Source organism: Salvia miltiorrhiza, chromosome 4 (genome assembly GCF_028751815.1).
Source record: "Salvia miltiorrhiza cultivar Shanhuang (shh) chromosome 4, IMPLAD_Smil_shh, whole genome shotgun sequence".
Classification (NCBI taxonomy): Eukaryota; Viridiplantae; Streptophyta; class Magnoliopsida; order Lamiales; family Lamiaceae; genus Salvia; species Salvia miltiorrhiza.
This window is the reverse complement of record NC_080390.1, coordinates 31,255,705-31,269,697: the sequence shown is the minus strand read 5'-3', so window position 1 is coordinate 31,269,697 and position 13,993 is coordinate 31,255,705. Positions and strand designations below refer to the sequence as shown.

General features: G+C 35.3%; 1 protein-coding gene across 1 annotated transcript; it reads right to left on the bottom strand.

The window, feature by feature from the left end:
* Positions 1-789: 789 nt before the first annotated feature.
* Positions 790-5,595, bottom strand: LOC131023282 (uncharacterized). The gene is made up of 10 exons (XM_057952829.1): positions 5,506-5,595; positions 4,707-5,141; positions 3,389-3,847; positions 3,012-3,243; positions 2,682-2,879; positions 2,448-2,577; positions 2,218-2,312; positions 1,765-1,993; positions 1,571-1,678; positions 790-1,468 (listed from the first exon to the last, which is right to left on the bottom strand). Exons 1-10 carry the CDS (start codon positions 5,593-5,595, stop codon positions 790-792), a joined length of 2,655 nt encoding a protein of 884 aa, XP_057808812.1.
* Positions 5,596-13,993: the final 8,398 nt, after the last annotated feature.

Below are 13,993 nucleotides of genomic sequence, written 5' to 3'. Positions count from 1 at the left end.
CACAATGTCATCAACATATATCTGAGCTATGATAATGTTACTAGCCTGCTTTTTAATGAACAATATTTTATCAACTTGACCACGAGAGAAACCATAATCAAGAAGAAACACAGTTAACCTTTCATACCATGCACGTGGTGCTTGTTTCAAGCCATACAAAGTCTTTTTGAGTTTAAACACATGATCAAGTTTACTAACATCCTCAAACTCTTTAGGCTGTTCAACATACGCTTCTTCAGACAAGACACCATTAAAAAAATACTCTTAACATCCATTTGTGACAAGGAGATTCCAAACTGACATGCAATGGCAAACAACAATCTAATCGACTCAATCCTAGCAACAAGAGCAAACGTTTCATCAAAATCAATGCCTTCAACTTGTGTGTACCCCTGTGCAACCAATCTAGCCTTATTTCTCACAATGTTACCAGCTTCATCAGTTTTGTTTTTGAAAATTCATTTAGTGCCAATAACATTCTTGTTATGTGGTCTAGGAACAAGATCCCGCACGTCATTCCTAACAAACTGATTTAGCTCATCATGCATAACATTCACCCAAAAAATATCTTCTAGAGCATCAGAAACATTCTTTGGTTCAACATGAGACAGATAACATTCAAACTCAACAAGTTCACACACAGAAGTCATGCAAGCAATCCTTACCATTTCTTTGTAGTTAACATCCTTCTTCTGTCGAGTAACAACATGCTCGGAGACATCTCCAATAATTAGAGAGCTTGGATGATTTCTCCTAACATGTCATGGAATCGTGAAGAAGTTGAGTTCCCTATTCATCTTCAGAATCTGAAACATAATCGCCAGTTTCTTTTTCTGATGTTGACTCAGTAGATGTTACACCAGATGTTGGATTGGATGTTTCTCCAACATTATCATTCGTCTGGTGGTCAGATGCTTGCTCATTAACATTGAATTCCTCAAGTAACTTGGTAACATCTTCCTCATCTGTTCTATCAACAAGACTCAAAGCATCATCAAACACAACATTGACCGTTTCTTGAATGGTCTTAGTTCTCAAGTTATACATACGATAAGCATGACTATTCACAAAATACCCAAGAAAAAGATCCTTGTCACTTTTTGAGTTAAATTTGCTAAGTTGATCACGATCATTCAAAATGTAGCAAACACACCAAAAAATGTGAAAGTACTTTAAATTAGGCTTCTTACCCTTGAGAATTTCATATGTCAACATTGTATCTGGTCTCATGTACACTCTGTTGATGATATGACATGTTGTGTTTACCGCCTCAGCCCACAAACGTTTGGATAGACTTTTAGCATGCAACATTGCTCTTACCATCTCCTGTATGGTCATATTCTTCCTTTCTGCAACACCGTTCCGCTGAGGGGTTTTCGGTACAGAAAACTCATGAAAGATTCCATAGTTAGTGCATAAATCATCAAATAAAGAGTTCTCAAACTCATTACTATGATCAGTTCTGATTCTGCCAACATTCTGACCATATTAAACACTGAACCTTTTGTACAATTTCTTAAAATGAGAAAAAGTTTCAGATTTATTTTTCATGAATTTAACCCAATTATACCTAGAAAAGTCATCAGCGCACACAAGAACATACATTTTGCCTCCTAGACTTTCAACCTCAATGGGCCCCATCAAATTCATGTGTAGGAGCTCAAAACATCTGAAGGTACTGCATGTTGACAACATCGGATGTTCTGTCTTCAGCTGTTTTCCCTTTTGACATGGTTGACAAAAACATCCTCTTTGATGACTAACTTTGGAAGACCACGAACAACAATATGAGCAATAAGTCTCTGCAGATTCTTGAAATTGACATGCCCAAGTCGTTGATGCCATAACTCAACATCATCAAGTTTGGCAACATTGTAGATGTTATCTTCCTGAGACTTGTAGCAATTATCAGAGGACCTTTTTCCCATCATCACACGACAGTTTGAGTCATCAAAAACTTCACAGAGATGTTTGTCAAACTTCACAGTCATTCCTGCATCACACAACTGACTAATGCTAATAAGGTTAGCCTTAAGTCCTTCAACAAGGTACACATCTTTCAACTTGGGAAACTCATTAACATTCAACACTCATTTCCCCATAATTGTTCATTTTGCTCCTCCTCCAAAAGTAACACTACCTCCTGATGTTGGAACAAAATCCGAGAGAAGAGATTTTGTACCTGTCATGTGTCTAGAACAACCACTGTCAAAATACCAATTTTCTGAGATGCGACATGTAAGGACGAATAGACAACAACATTGCAGGTTTCATTTTTCTTCTTTCCATTCAACATTATCCGGAATTCAAACCTGCCAGCGTTATTAACAGTCTTCTGATAACAATCAAACAATTGTGTTGCAGACTTAATAGCATAATTATTTAAATATTTAACACAATGAGGTTTGATGTGACCAGGAACAGAACAATAGTGACACACATAGGACCTTTTCTTTTTAGATTTTTTCTTCTGTGAGTCCTTAATGTTATCAACATTCTTACTAACATTGTCTTCCTTAACAAACACAGTGGTGTTGTGATGTTCTTGCATCTTACTAGAACCTTCCGAATAAAACCCTATTCCACAATTACTGTGCTGACCTTGAGACAAGATATCATTCATATCAGAAGTACTTTTGTTGAAACGCTCAAACACTCTTTCAGAATAAAAAAAACCTTACCTTTAAGCTTACCTACTTCAACATCACGTTGAGACAATAACCTTTCAAGTCTGGTAATCTGACTTCTAAGCTTCTGATTTTCGTCAACCAACATGCATAGGTCATTTCTCAATTCTTGACATTGGGTGTCAGCAATCTTAAAGAGATTCTTGAAGTTCCCCATATCCTTTAGAGAGTCAAACTCGTGTTCTTCTAAGGCTGCAACACAACAAACATCTGGTATAAAGAAATTGTAATCATCAAGGATAGTCATTTCATACTAGTTAGTAGTGTTGGTGGGTATCTTCATCCCATCAATCTCCTAAATGTCAGTATTGATGTTGATAACACTGTCACTAACATCCAAGGTTTCAGAATCAACCTTCTCGACTGACATATCAGAATCAATATTGACAACATTGTCATCAACACTCATGTCAACATTGCCATCAACACTCATAGTTTCAAACTCAACATCCTCATCTGATAAAATGACTTCTGACACATCATCAAGATCTTGAAGAGCTCCAATCATCTCATCATCAGAAGATTCTTCTTCATCCACTGTAGCAACGAGGAGTACCTATTCTTCCTCAGAATCAAAGTCATCACTCAAAGTTGCAGTGAGACCGGATTGCCTTTTCCGAACAACTGTAGGACACTCATTAGCATATATAGTGACCCATTCCTTGACATCCCCTACATTTAATATTGTCAGTATTTCTCACTTCTGATGTTGATCCAAAGTTCTTCTTGACACTATTGATGTTGGATGAAGATCCAACAGACATCCGGGATGTCGTTCTGTTTCCAGACTTGAACTTCTCTTTCTTAAAAGATTTCAGCATGTTGTTAAAATTTTTAACTAACATGGCTATGTTAGCATCATCTTCATCTTCAGGAACAACATCTGTAAACTCAGACATGTTAGCAACATCAGAAATAGCAAAAGGATTTTCAGCACGAAAGGCAACACTTTTGGTAACATGACCAACCTTTTGTTGCTCAAGATTCATTTCAAAAGTTACTAACTTGCTAATCAGATCACCAATTCTCATGGTAGCAACATCAGCTGTTTCTTCAATAGATGAGATTTTCATGTTATACCTTTCAGGGAAAGATCTGAACATCTTACTGTTGGGTCCCGGAGGGTCACTGAACAGGTTTATGGGGGAGGAGGAATACACCTGTGTGGTAATTGTTCGCGAAAATTGATGTTGGAACAGAAGAGAGAACTTAACTGATACTGAAAAGCTTTGTATAAGAATATCAATTGAAGGTTTCAATTAAGTCTCAAAACAGTTTTCAGTTGAAGAGAGGCTAGCGACTGATACTGATATAAATATCAGTGGAGGACTTTAGTTAACTGAAATAGTTATATAACTTCAGTCCAGATAAGGCTTCAGTCGAGTTTGAACGTAAACAGAAGATTGTTATAAATCTTACTGATTATCCGGAGATTTATCAGTTACACTAATAACACTAGCAGCGAAAATTAAACTTAGTTCAAATAGCCTGTAGAAAGGTTTGTCAAGTTATGAAATCCTTAGTTTCTCTTTTCAGTTAAGCAAGTTCAGTTGTAAAGCAATTTCAGCGCAAAAAAAAGAATAACTGAAAACAGGTAAAGAACACAAGGATTTTTACGTGGTTCGAAAAATAAGTTCCTACATCCACGACCAGATGATCAGTCTGACAAACATTCTGGGCTAGTACTTACGGGTGCACAACAAACCTTGAACTGAAAATACAATTTTCAGTATCAACACACTGGGTTGGATTTCTCGCTCTTCTCTTAGCACGCTAAGACACACAAGTGCCTTTTCCAGCGGGTGGCTAAGATCTCTGGAGTCAGAGCACTGGTCTGAACTCCTCTCTACTCAAACACTCTTTTTGCTCGATTGAAAAAGGGTTCGAAATCTTCCAACTAAGATTACTGAGAATAGGCTCTCAAGTAATCGATTATAGGCTTAGGATTCAACAAGAGTTGCCTAGATTTCTAAGAGAGTTTAGGTAATCAATAAGATTGATTTTACAACGTTTGAGTACTCTCTTCTTCGATTCAAAGTTTTGTTCTATGTTAAAGCTGGCTTGAAAATTTAACAGAGCTTCAGCGTTAGTCTTTGAATCGGTGAAGATTGAAGGCGTTCCTCGAGCTTTATTTATAGGTGAAGTCCCGAATATATCCGTTGGAGAGATGGTCTTCAGGATTTCAGCCGTTGTGAGATAATCCGTGCTTTGGGCTGAGGCTTCAATCTTCTTAGCTCCTGATTGGTTGAAGGTTTGAATCCTTTTTGTCCTTGGAGCAGGATGCGTCTGACTTTTAGCACGAAAAAGGAAAGTTGGTGTACTGAAAAGGACAATCTTCATATCTGGTGCACTTAATGCTGTTGCAGGAGCATGAGCATTTAATGCGAGCGTCAGCGTTTTAGTCCGATGAAGAATGTTGACTGATATACTCAAGTCGAAGCTCCGTTGTTTACACTGGTTTGCACGTGAGACTTAAGTTCAACTGAAGAATCAGTTAGAGCTTTTGTCCTTCGCTTGAACAGTCGTTGTCTTCAGTTAATTTGTCTTCTTGTTAACTGAACGTTCTAGTTCACGGTGTCCTTCGTATCACCAATATCTTCCTTCAGTTGTCATATCATTAGTCGAGCTTTGATCTTCTAAGTCTTCAGTCTTAGCTTCTTCGGTCTTCGACAAGGAGAAACTTCAGTCTAGCTAAAAGATTGAACTCTAATAGTTGAGTTCAAGCAAAAAGTCTAGTCTAGAGAAAAAAAAAACTAAGGGTTTTGAGATCATCAAAATAAGGATATGATATTTCTTCTATTTTCCAACACTTACTTACAAGTCTTTCATTGCTAATTGGTTCCCAAAGACCTACTGCTTCATTTGAGATTTCACACAGCTTTTCATTAATACGCAGAGATGGTCTCATCTTCACGCATTCTAAGAATCTCAAATTTGCTAGTCAACACTCATATTTTTGTTACTCCAACACTTGTTGATCCTTCACATTGTTCCTACAAAATGAGCCAAGCATCTCTAGCTTCAGTATAGTTAGAGATCATGCAAAAACAGAGAACATCAACAGACATGAAAATAGCATTCAAGGCTCTAGAGTTGTGATTAGAAATAATCCTTTCATCACTAGTCCATTTGCTTTCAGGAGTGTTGGTTGTAACACCATTATCATCAGTGGTACGCGGTGGAGTCCATCCATCCAACACAGCAACCCAGACACATTTATCAATGGATTTAATGTAAATTTTCATCCTAGTTTTCCACAACGTGTAGTTCTTCCCACTACTATCAAGAGTAGGAGGACGGACCGACACACTTGAAAAATCCATAAAAGGTAATTTTGCACACATGAATCGATTCTTAGTACGTCAAGAACCTGCTCTTGATGCCAATTGAAAAGGTTTAGTGCCCCAAATTACCAGAAAGTAAAAACTGTGTAAAACGTGGAGTAATGTTGGTAGGAATGTTATCAACAGAATGTTAATAACATTGAAACCAACAGGCAACGAAAATAAATAACACACAGATAAACTTTTTCACGGATTATATCACAATAATCCGCGAGTGCCTCAAGGCTAAAATTACTATGATGATCAACAATACAAAGTACAGATTTGGATCTCTTGGTGATCTATCTTTACAGATTGATTGCCTAAGATAAATCAACCTATCTACTCACTGCACTAGAATGTCGAACCAACACAGAAAGAAAACACAGCTGAATAACAAACGTTACACAGCCCAAACGAACAATGGCCTTGTACTTCAACTCTTGTCCTTGACCTCCCGTCAATACAAAGAGAGACTTTACAGATTAGCTGCTTAAGCCTTCTTCGTCAAAGCAATCCTTGAAGAATCGGTATCACGTTTGCAGCAAGAAAATAACGAGATGGTTGTGAGTGAATGTTAGGTCGCTAATTTTGCACTTCCAAAATGTAAGATAGAATGAGGCTTCTTGTTGTTTTTATAGACCTTCATGTCGTGGTTAGTTTCCTCCACTTCCCACTTCTAGAACGTTCCTATAACCGCCGCAATCCACCTCCGAAAACTGTCAGTCGACCAGTCTGGAATGTTGGTTGAAGAGATCATGGATCCTGAAAAATAGGAACTAACAGTCCACTACTTTGGACCATGATAAACCACATTTTCACTTATTAAAAACGTGATCAACAAGCATAAAACCTTTATTTCACAACCAAATAATAATAAAACGTAAAAGGAAGGTAAATATTAAATATATACAATTACCAATGGAGAGTCAAAGTATGGAGTCAAGGCAGAGTTCAGAATGTTGGTTGAAGCCCTGAAATATTGACACCAGGAATGTTATCAACATTCAACCCATAATTGAAAACATGAATGCTATCAACATTCAACCAAACATTGTCGGAGTCAGCATTGACTCTAACATAATTGACATGAAGAAAGATAATGTTTGTCAAGCGCTATTTTTTCACGACAGTTGTTATTTTTTATTCATGAGAACTTGTACTTTTAAAAGCTTGTTTGGTACGGGTGATTATGGTGTATAATATATTCGTAACACTCTAATATATTTTTTAGTAAGAAGTAATACGAAACATAAGACCCTTTATAAATTAAAAGCTCGAAAATATTATAGTACTAATTTGAGTGATTTTGTATACCACCTAGGGAGGTGGTATACATAATATAAATCTTAAGTATATAAATATTATTAACTTTATATAATCTTAATATATCGTACCAAACAACATATTATATTTTATAGATATTTTAATACATTTTATGAAATATGATATTTATATGATATATAATAAAAGACATCTCAGTCAAACATATCATACTTTATCTCATACCTCGACCTAACAAGCTCTTAGTTTATTTGATCAAGTAATTATTGTCGTAAGAAAAAGTAATACTTTCTTCGTTCACAAAAAATAGTCCTAAAAGGGGACGATACGAGTTTTAATAAAAATAATTTAGTTTATTATTGTAACAGCCCGACTCCAAACTTGATGGTTGTCCCCATAGACCAACACAAGTCTTTTCTAACGTGTTTTGTCCTCACTCGCACGCTCCCCGAGAAACTTTTCAATGGGTCACCTATCTTGAAATTGCTCAAAGCCAAGCATGCTTAACCTTGGAGTTTTTTTCCATGTGAGCACTAGAAAAGAATATGCATCTTGTTGATATGAGTAGCACCTATCAAATCATTTAAACTATCCTCGAATATGCAGTCTAATACATGCATATTCTCGGAATCCCTCTCTTTCTGGTATGTTTCGATTCGTTCATGTACCCCTCCGCTTTGAAGTACTTAGGAGTCGTTCCTTGTCTGTGCCTTGTGCACCATCTTCTGCCTGGGGCGTCACATACCCACCAGCTTCCGCTTGGTTCGTCCCCGAACCACATCGTACTGCGAGACGTTCGGCTCTAATACCGCCTGTAATAGCCCAGCCCTATACTTGATGGTTGTCCCCACAAACCAACATAAATGTTTTCTAGCGTGTTTTGTCCTCACTCGCATGTTCCCCGAGTAACTTCCCAGAGGGTCACCATCCTGAAATTGCTCCAACCCAAGCACGCTTAACCTTGGAATTCTTCCATATGGGAGCTAGAAAAGAAGATGCATCTTATTGATATGAGTAGCACCTATAAAATTATTTAAGCTCTCCTCAAATATGCAGTCTCATACCTGCATATTCTCAAAATCCCTCTCTTTCTGGTATGTTTCGGTTCGTTCATGTACCCTTCCGCTTTGAAGTACTTATAGGAGACGCTCATTGTTTGTGCCTTATGCACCGGCGATCACTCTTTACTTTTGCCTCGAGCATCATAATTGTGAGTGGAGAAAGGGTCCCACTGAAAATGTAGTGTTACTAAGGATAATTAATTGTATGATGAGTGGAGAAAATGGCCCACTATGTGACAAAAAGTTTTCAAAAATAGAAATGGACTAATTTTTGTGGGCATTTCAAAATGACAAAAATGAACTATTTTTTTAGACGAAGGGAATAATTGATATGAAGAAAGGTAATGCTTCAATAGATATCATAATGCTAAAGAAAAGCCAAAAAATATTGTTGCTCCTGAGAATCAAACCTGCGAGCCAAGAAGCGTACCACTAGGTTAGTGGGTCTTATTTGTAGATGATCAGATATCAAACTCGCGAAATATTTTATAAATTATTGGGTTAATTACGCCAAAAGCCATGAACTATACCTCAATTTCCAAACTTTCCATAAACTTTTTTTTTTTATCAGGATTTCCTTGAATTTAAGGGGTTGAACAATTTTTCCACATTTTTTTTTTCAGGTGAAGCTTCGGGCTGACTTGTCACCTACATGGTAATATCAAGCTGACATGGCGCCTATTTGGAGTAAAAAATTGACACTTGGAAAAAAAATGAACAAAAAAAAAACAAAAAAATAAAATAAAAAACCATTCTCTTCCCCCTCCTCCATGTCCGGCGAACTCCATCGCCCCCTTTCTCTCCACCGTCCACCGCCTTTCCCCACCTCCATCACCAAATATGCCGCCCCCTCTTTCCACCGCCCACTGCCTTCCCCCACCACCCCGTGGATCCGCCTCCCCTCCTCTCTCTCCCTCTCGCGTTTTCCGCCCATTAGAGTAGCGCCACCGCCTCTGAAATTCGGGCGAGCGACCGCCCATTCCTCCGGTCGGCTTCGCCTCCCCCTTGATTGTCTCCCTCTTCTCTCAATTGTTCTCTTTCTCTATGAGCTCGATTGTACACTCAAATCGACCTTAATTTCTTCCCTCAAACCCTCTGGAGAAGACGAAGATGAAAAGCCCTAATTTCCCCCCATCTTCGCTTGAATTCGGCGAAGTTGACGCTTCACCTCTCCGCCTCAAGCCCTAGCTCACTTCTGTTCGATACAACTCAGTCGGCGCCGCCTCTGGAACCGGCGAGCAGATGGCGTTCTTAGGTCGATCCTCCTCTCAATCTCACATAATCGAAGCAAAAAGGGCGAACCCCAGTCCTCTTGACTCTGGCGAAATTGCCGCCTTGGTTCGACGTCTTCCTTGGCGGAATCGCCGTCTGTCGTCTCAATGTCCTCAGAGGAAGGCTCCTCAGATCCGTCGCCTCCCAAAGAAAGAGGTTTGGGCTCAAAACGACGTTGTTTTACCCCCTACTAAACAACGTCGTTTTGATTTTCGCCCGGTGGTGCCATGTCATATTTCAGGTCACTTAAAAATGCCATGTCAGCACTCAATTTGGGGATTTTTGAAAATCATGGAAAAATTGTTCACCTCTTTAAATTCAGGAAATTTTTGATAAAAAAAAAAGTTCATGGAAAGTTTTGAAATCCGACCAAAATTCATGATTTTTCGCGTAATTAACTCTAAATTATTATTAATATAATTAATTGTACTCCCTCCGTCCACCAAGATTATGTAAAAATTACTATATCTGGCGTCCGCCAAGATTATGTCACTTTTCCTTTTAAGGCAATGGTCCCATCATCCTCTTTAATATTTTATCCTTACTAACACTCTTTATTTACAAAAAACTCACCCAAAATTCAATCTCAACCACATATCTCATAAAGTAGTGGGACCATTTCTCCACTACATCAAAATCATCAAAAATTTTATTAAATCCCGTGCTCAATCAATTTTACATAATCTTGGCATACGGATACTCCCTTCGTCCTGTAAAAATATTCACAATTTTTTATTTTGGGGTGTCCACAAAAAATAGTCATAATCTATTTATGAACACTACCTCACAATAGATTACCCTACATATATTAATTTATTTACATATTCTACCACATGATGGGACCATCTCTTCACTTATAATACAATTAATTATCATCATTAACATTACCTTTATGGTGAGATTCTTTCTTCATGAAATACCAACCTGTCCGAATGTGCATAAAAATCTCGCAGATACCAACGTTAATACCAAGCGAGATATTGAAACACAACAGATAGCAGATATAGAAATAAATGTGAACACGACGAAATTGGAAACTCAGTTCGGTGATAGAACACCTACGTTTGGGGGGCCTCGCCCAGAGAAAACGATTCACTATGAGAGATTAAATTACAGCAGGACTTACACAAGACTCAATCATCTATGCCTCTATAATTTTCTAAGACCTCAACACTAGAGAAAAGTCGAAAGCTAGATAACACTAACTTTCTAAGTGTGAACCCCGACGAACACACTTACTCCCTTACAACTCAAAATTCAACTCTCAAATGAGATAAACAAAAACAATACTTTTGCACTCAACAAACGTAAAAGCAAAGAGCTAAATACTAGAACATTCGATCATAGTAATAATGTTCTCACGCTCAAAACCTTGCTGCACACCCCAACTGCTTAAATAAATGCTCAAAACCGCCAACCCTAGCTGTTGGATGAGATCAGCCTTATATAGAGAAGAAACCCTAAGTTTCCTTCTTGAATAAGGACTCATGCTTGATAGCTTGCAAGTCAATCCAATAGATACACAAAGAACTCTTCGAAAATCACTCAAAATAGGAAACAAAGATTCTCAAGATATGATCTTATCTACAAGAGAATCTCTAAGTAAAATTCGTCTGCATCGTGGTATCACCTCTGGTATCTCGGTTGGTATCAACAACCAAAACTATATAAATGACAACCAAAGAATAGAGTATCCTACTCTAACACTTCACTCATAATATATTTAACCATTTCTATTAAAAACTATGTCACTCCCTCCTATAATTATTTTTACGAGAGTATAAAATTTGAAAGTCAAAATTTTAAAATTAACGTCTCAATATTATTATCTATGAATAACTAAGAAGAGCCTCCACAAAAAAATGAATATGTACAATGTATTTACGTGCATACAGCAGCGCAGTTGCTAAAATTAAAGAGATAAGGTCGAGTAATATTTAAACATATAAATATAGCTGTTACATTATAATTATAATAATAATATTGAATGTACGGGCAGGCCAAGTTGGTTGTTTGCCCGTAAATTTAAACCACAGTATCTTTTGGGCATATCTCAATTCCTTTCTATAAAAAGGCCCCCAAAAACCCTACTTCAAAATCACTTCCCATTTTCTTAGCCTCCTCGTCCTTTCCCCTTTTGGAATCCTATTACATTCCTCTTTCTATATTTTCTTCTTCCTTTCCCTACGTTTACATATATTTTGTTTTGTATATACACTTACAATTCGAGTTTGCTACATTTGAGAGTTTATATATTTACTACATGCATGCCTTAATTTTATGTTTCAAGTTTTAATTAGTATTTGTATGTGTTTATTTTTTGGTTTGAATGTTGAGGTGATTGAAATCATGTGCCAAAAACTTCCATCCGATTGCGCAACTATATCATGAGCAATACGGCCATATTTTGCACATATTGAGTAGTGTTAATGACGCATTTAATTTTATTTGTGCCATTAATTGGCTGTGTTTCAAGGGGTTGGTGTGGTTTTTAATTTATCCACACATAACTTTTTTTCTTGGATTTGGCAGCAAACATTTTTCTATTGAACATTCAGCTTTCCAATTCTGCGCTTCGGTTGATTTTTTATTAAATGAATGGGTTTTTTAATTAAATGATTTCAAACTAGTTTTGTTTGAATCTTAAATATTGGATAACACCATCTTGTAAGAATTGTTTGATTATATTTCTCAGAACAATAATGATTTTCAGACACCAAGGTGTCTAGACACCTTGGTTTTAACCGATTTTTATATGGATTTTTGATTGAACCGGTTTTTTGCTAATTTATGGTTTTACTAAAATATCCTTTCCTTTTATTTCTCAATTACTTTTAATCTTATCTTACTTTTTGTTTGTATTCTCGTTTCTTCCATAATGTTTGCCGTTTTTTTGCAGCTTTTTCGTTTTTTGCAGTTAATTGTTTTCCAGCTTTAATTGCTGGTTGGGGTTTGTCCCTCACGAGGTTATTTATTTTCAAAAAAATTATAAATCATATAATAATTGGAATTTATATGAGTTTTAATTGCAGATTTTTTTTATTTATTTGTTTCAAGATTTTATTATTTAGTTTTCGAAATTAATATTTATTCGTTTCAAAATTTTATTATTTATTATTTGGATTTTTTTTTTCGAAATTAATATTTATTTTTATTATTTTTCGAAAATTATGTTGTTTTTATTTATTTCCACCAATTTAGAGATTATCCTAAAATAATCTTAGATTTGATTCCACTAATTTATTTTCAAAAAATTTATAAATCATATAATAATTGGAATTTATATGAGTTTTAATTGCAGATATTTTTTTTATTTGTTTCAAGATTTTATTATTTAGTTTTCGAAATTAATTTTGTTTTTCGAAATTAATATTTATTCGTTTAAAATTCTTATTATTTATTATTTTGATTTTTGTTTCGAAATTAATATTTATTTTTATTATTTTTCGAAAATTATGTTATTTTTATTTATTTCCACCAATTTAGAGATTATCCTAAAATAATCTTAGATTTGATTCCACTAATTTAGAGATTTTAATTTCTCCAAATAATAATCTCATATTTGATTCCACTAATTTAGGGATTCTCCTAAATAATCCTAGATTTGTTTACATAGATAATTTATTTTTTGAATTTTAATACAGATTTGAGTCCACTAATTTAGGGATTCCCCTAAAATAATAGTAGATTTATTTCCACATTTAATTTAATTTTCAAATTTTATGTTAATTTGATTTGTTTCCATTAATTTAGGTATTCTTCTAAAATAATCCTAGATTTGTTTTCATTTATATATTTTTCGAATATTAAAAAAAAAACATTTCAAAAATGATTTAAAAAACAAAGAACCAAAATAACAAGAAAAAGGTGTTTCATTTACAATTTTTTTTCGAATATTTAAAAAAAAATCATTTTCATTTATATAATTTTTTCGAATATTTTAAAAAAATGATTTAAAAAACAAAGAACTAAAATAACAAGAAAAAGGTGTTTCATTTAAATTAATTTTTCGAATATTTTTTTAAAAAAATCGTTTTCATTTATATAATTTTTTCGAATATTTATAAAAAAAAATAGAAATAACAAGAAAAAGGTGCTTGGGGGATTTGAACCTGAGATCTCAATAATATGTGAGTGATACTTTGCCACCTTGTCCGGTAGTGGCAACCGCATTAGTACACCGTTAGAAATAATAATAAACTGAATCATACGAAGGGGCATTGTTCGAAAGAATAAATAACATATACTTTATCAAACGTGATATAATAATTATAAAATGAACTACTACAGTGTAAGTAATGATAAGAAAATTAAAAATAGTGAATCAAACAATTGGATTTTGCTTGTAAAAGTATGTAACATATAC

Coding starts and splice junctions, on each gene's coding strand:
- LOC131023282 (XM_057952829.1), bottom strand. CDS start 5,595: ATGAGACCATCTCTGCGTATTAATGAAAAGCTGTGTGAAATCTCAAAT. Junction 5,142..5,505: donor CAATTAGCAATGAAAGACTT/GTAAGTAAGTGT, acceptor CGTGCAAACCAG/TGTAAACAACGGAGCTTCGA. Junction 1,679..1,764: donor GTTGTTCGTGGTCTTCCAAA/GTTAGTCATCAA, acceptor GTCAACATGCAG/TACCTTCAGATGTTTTGAGC.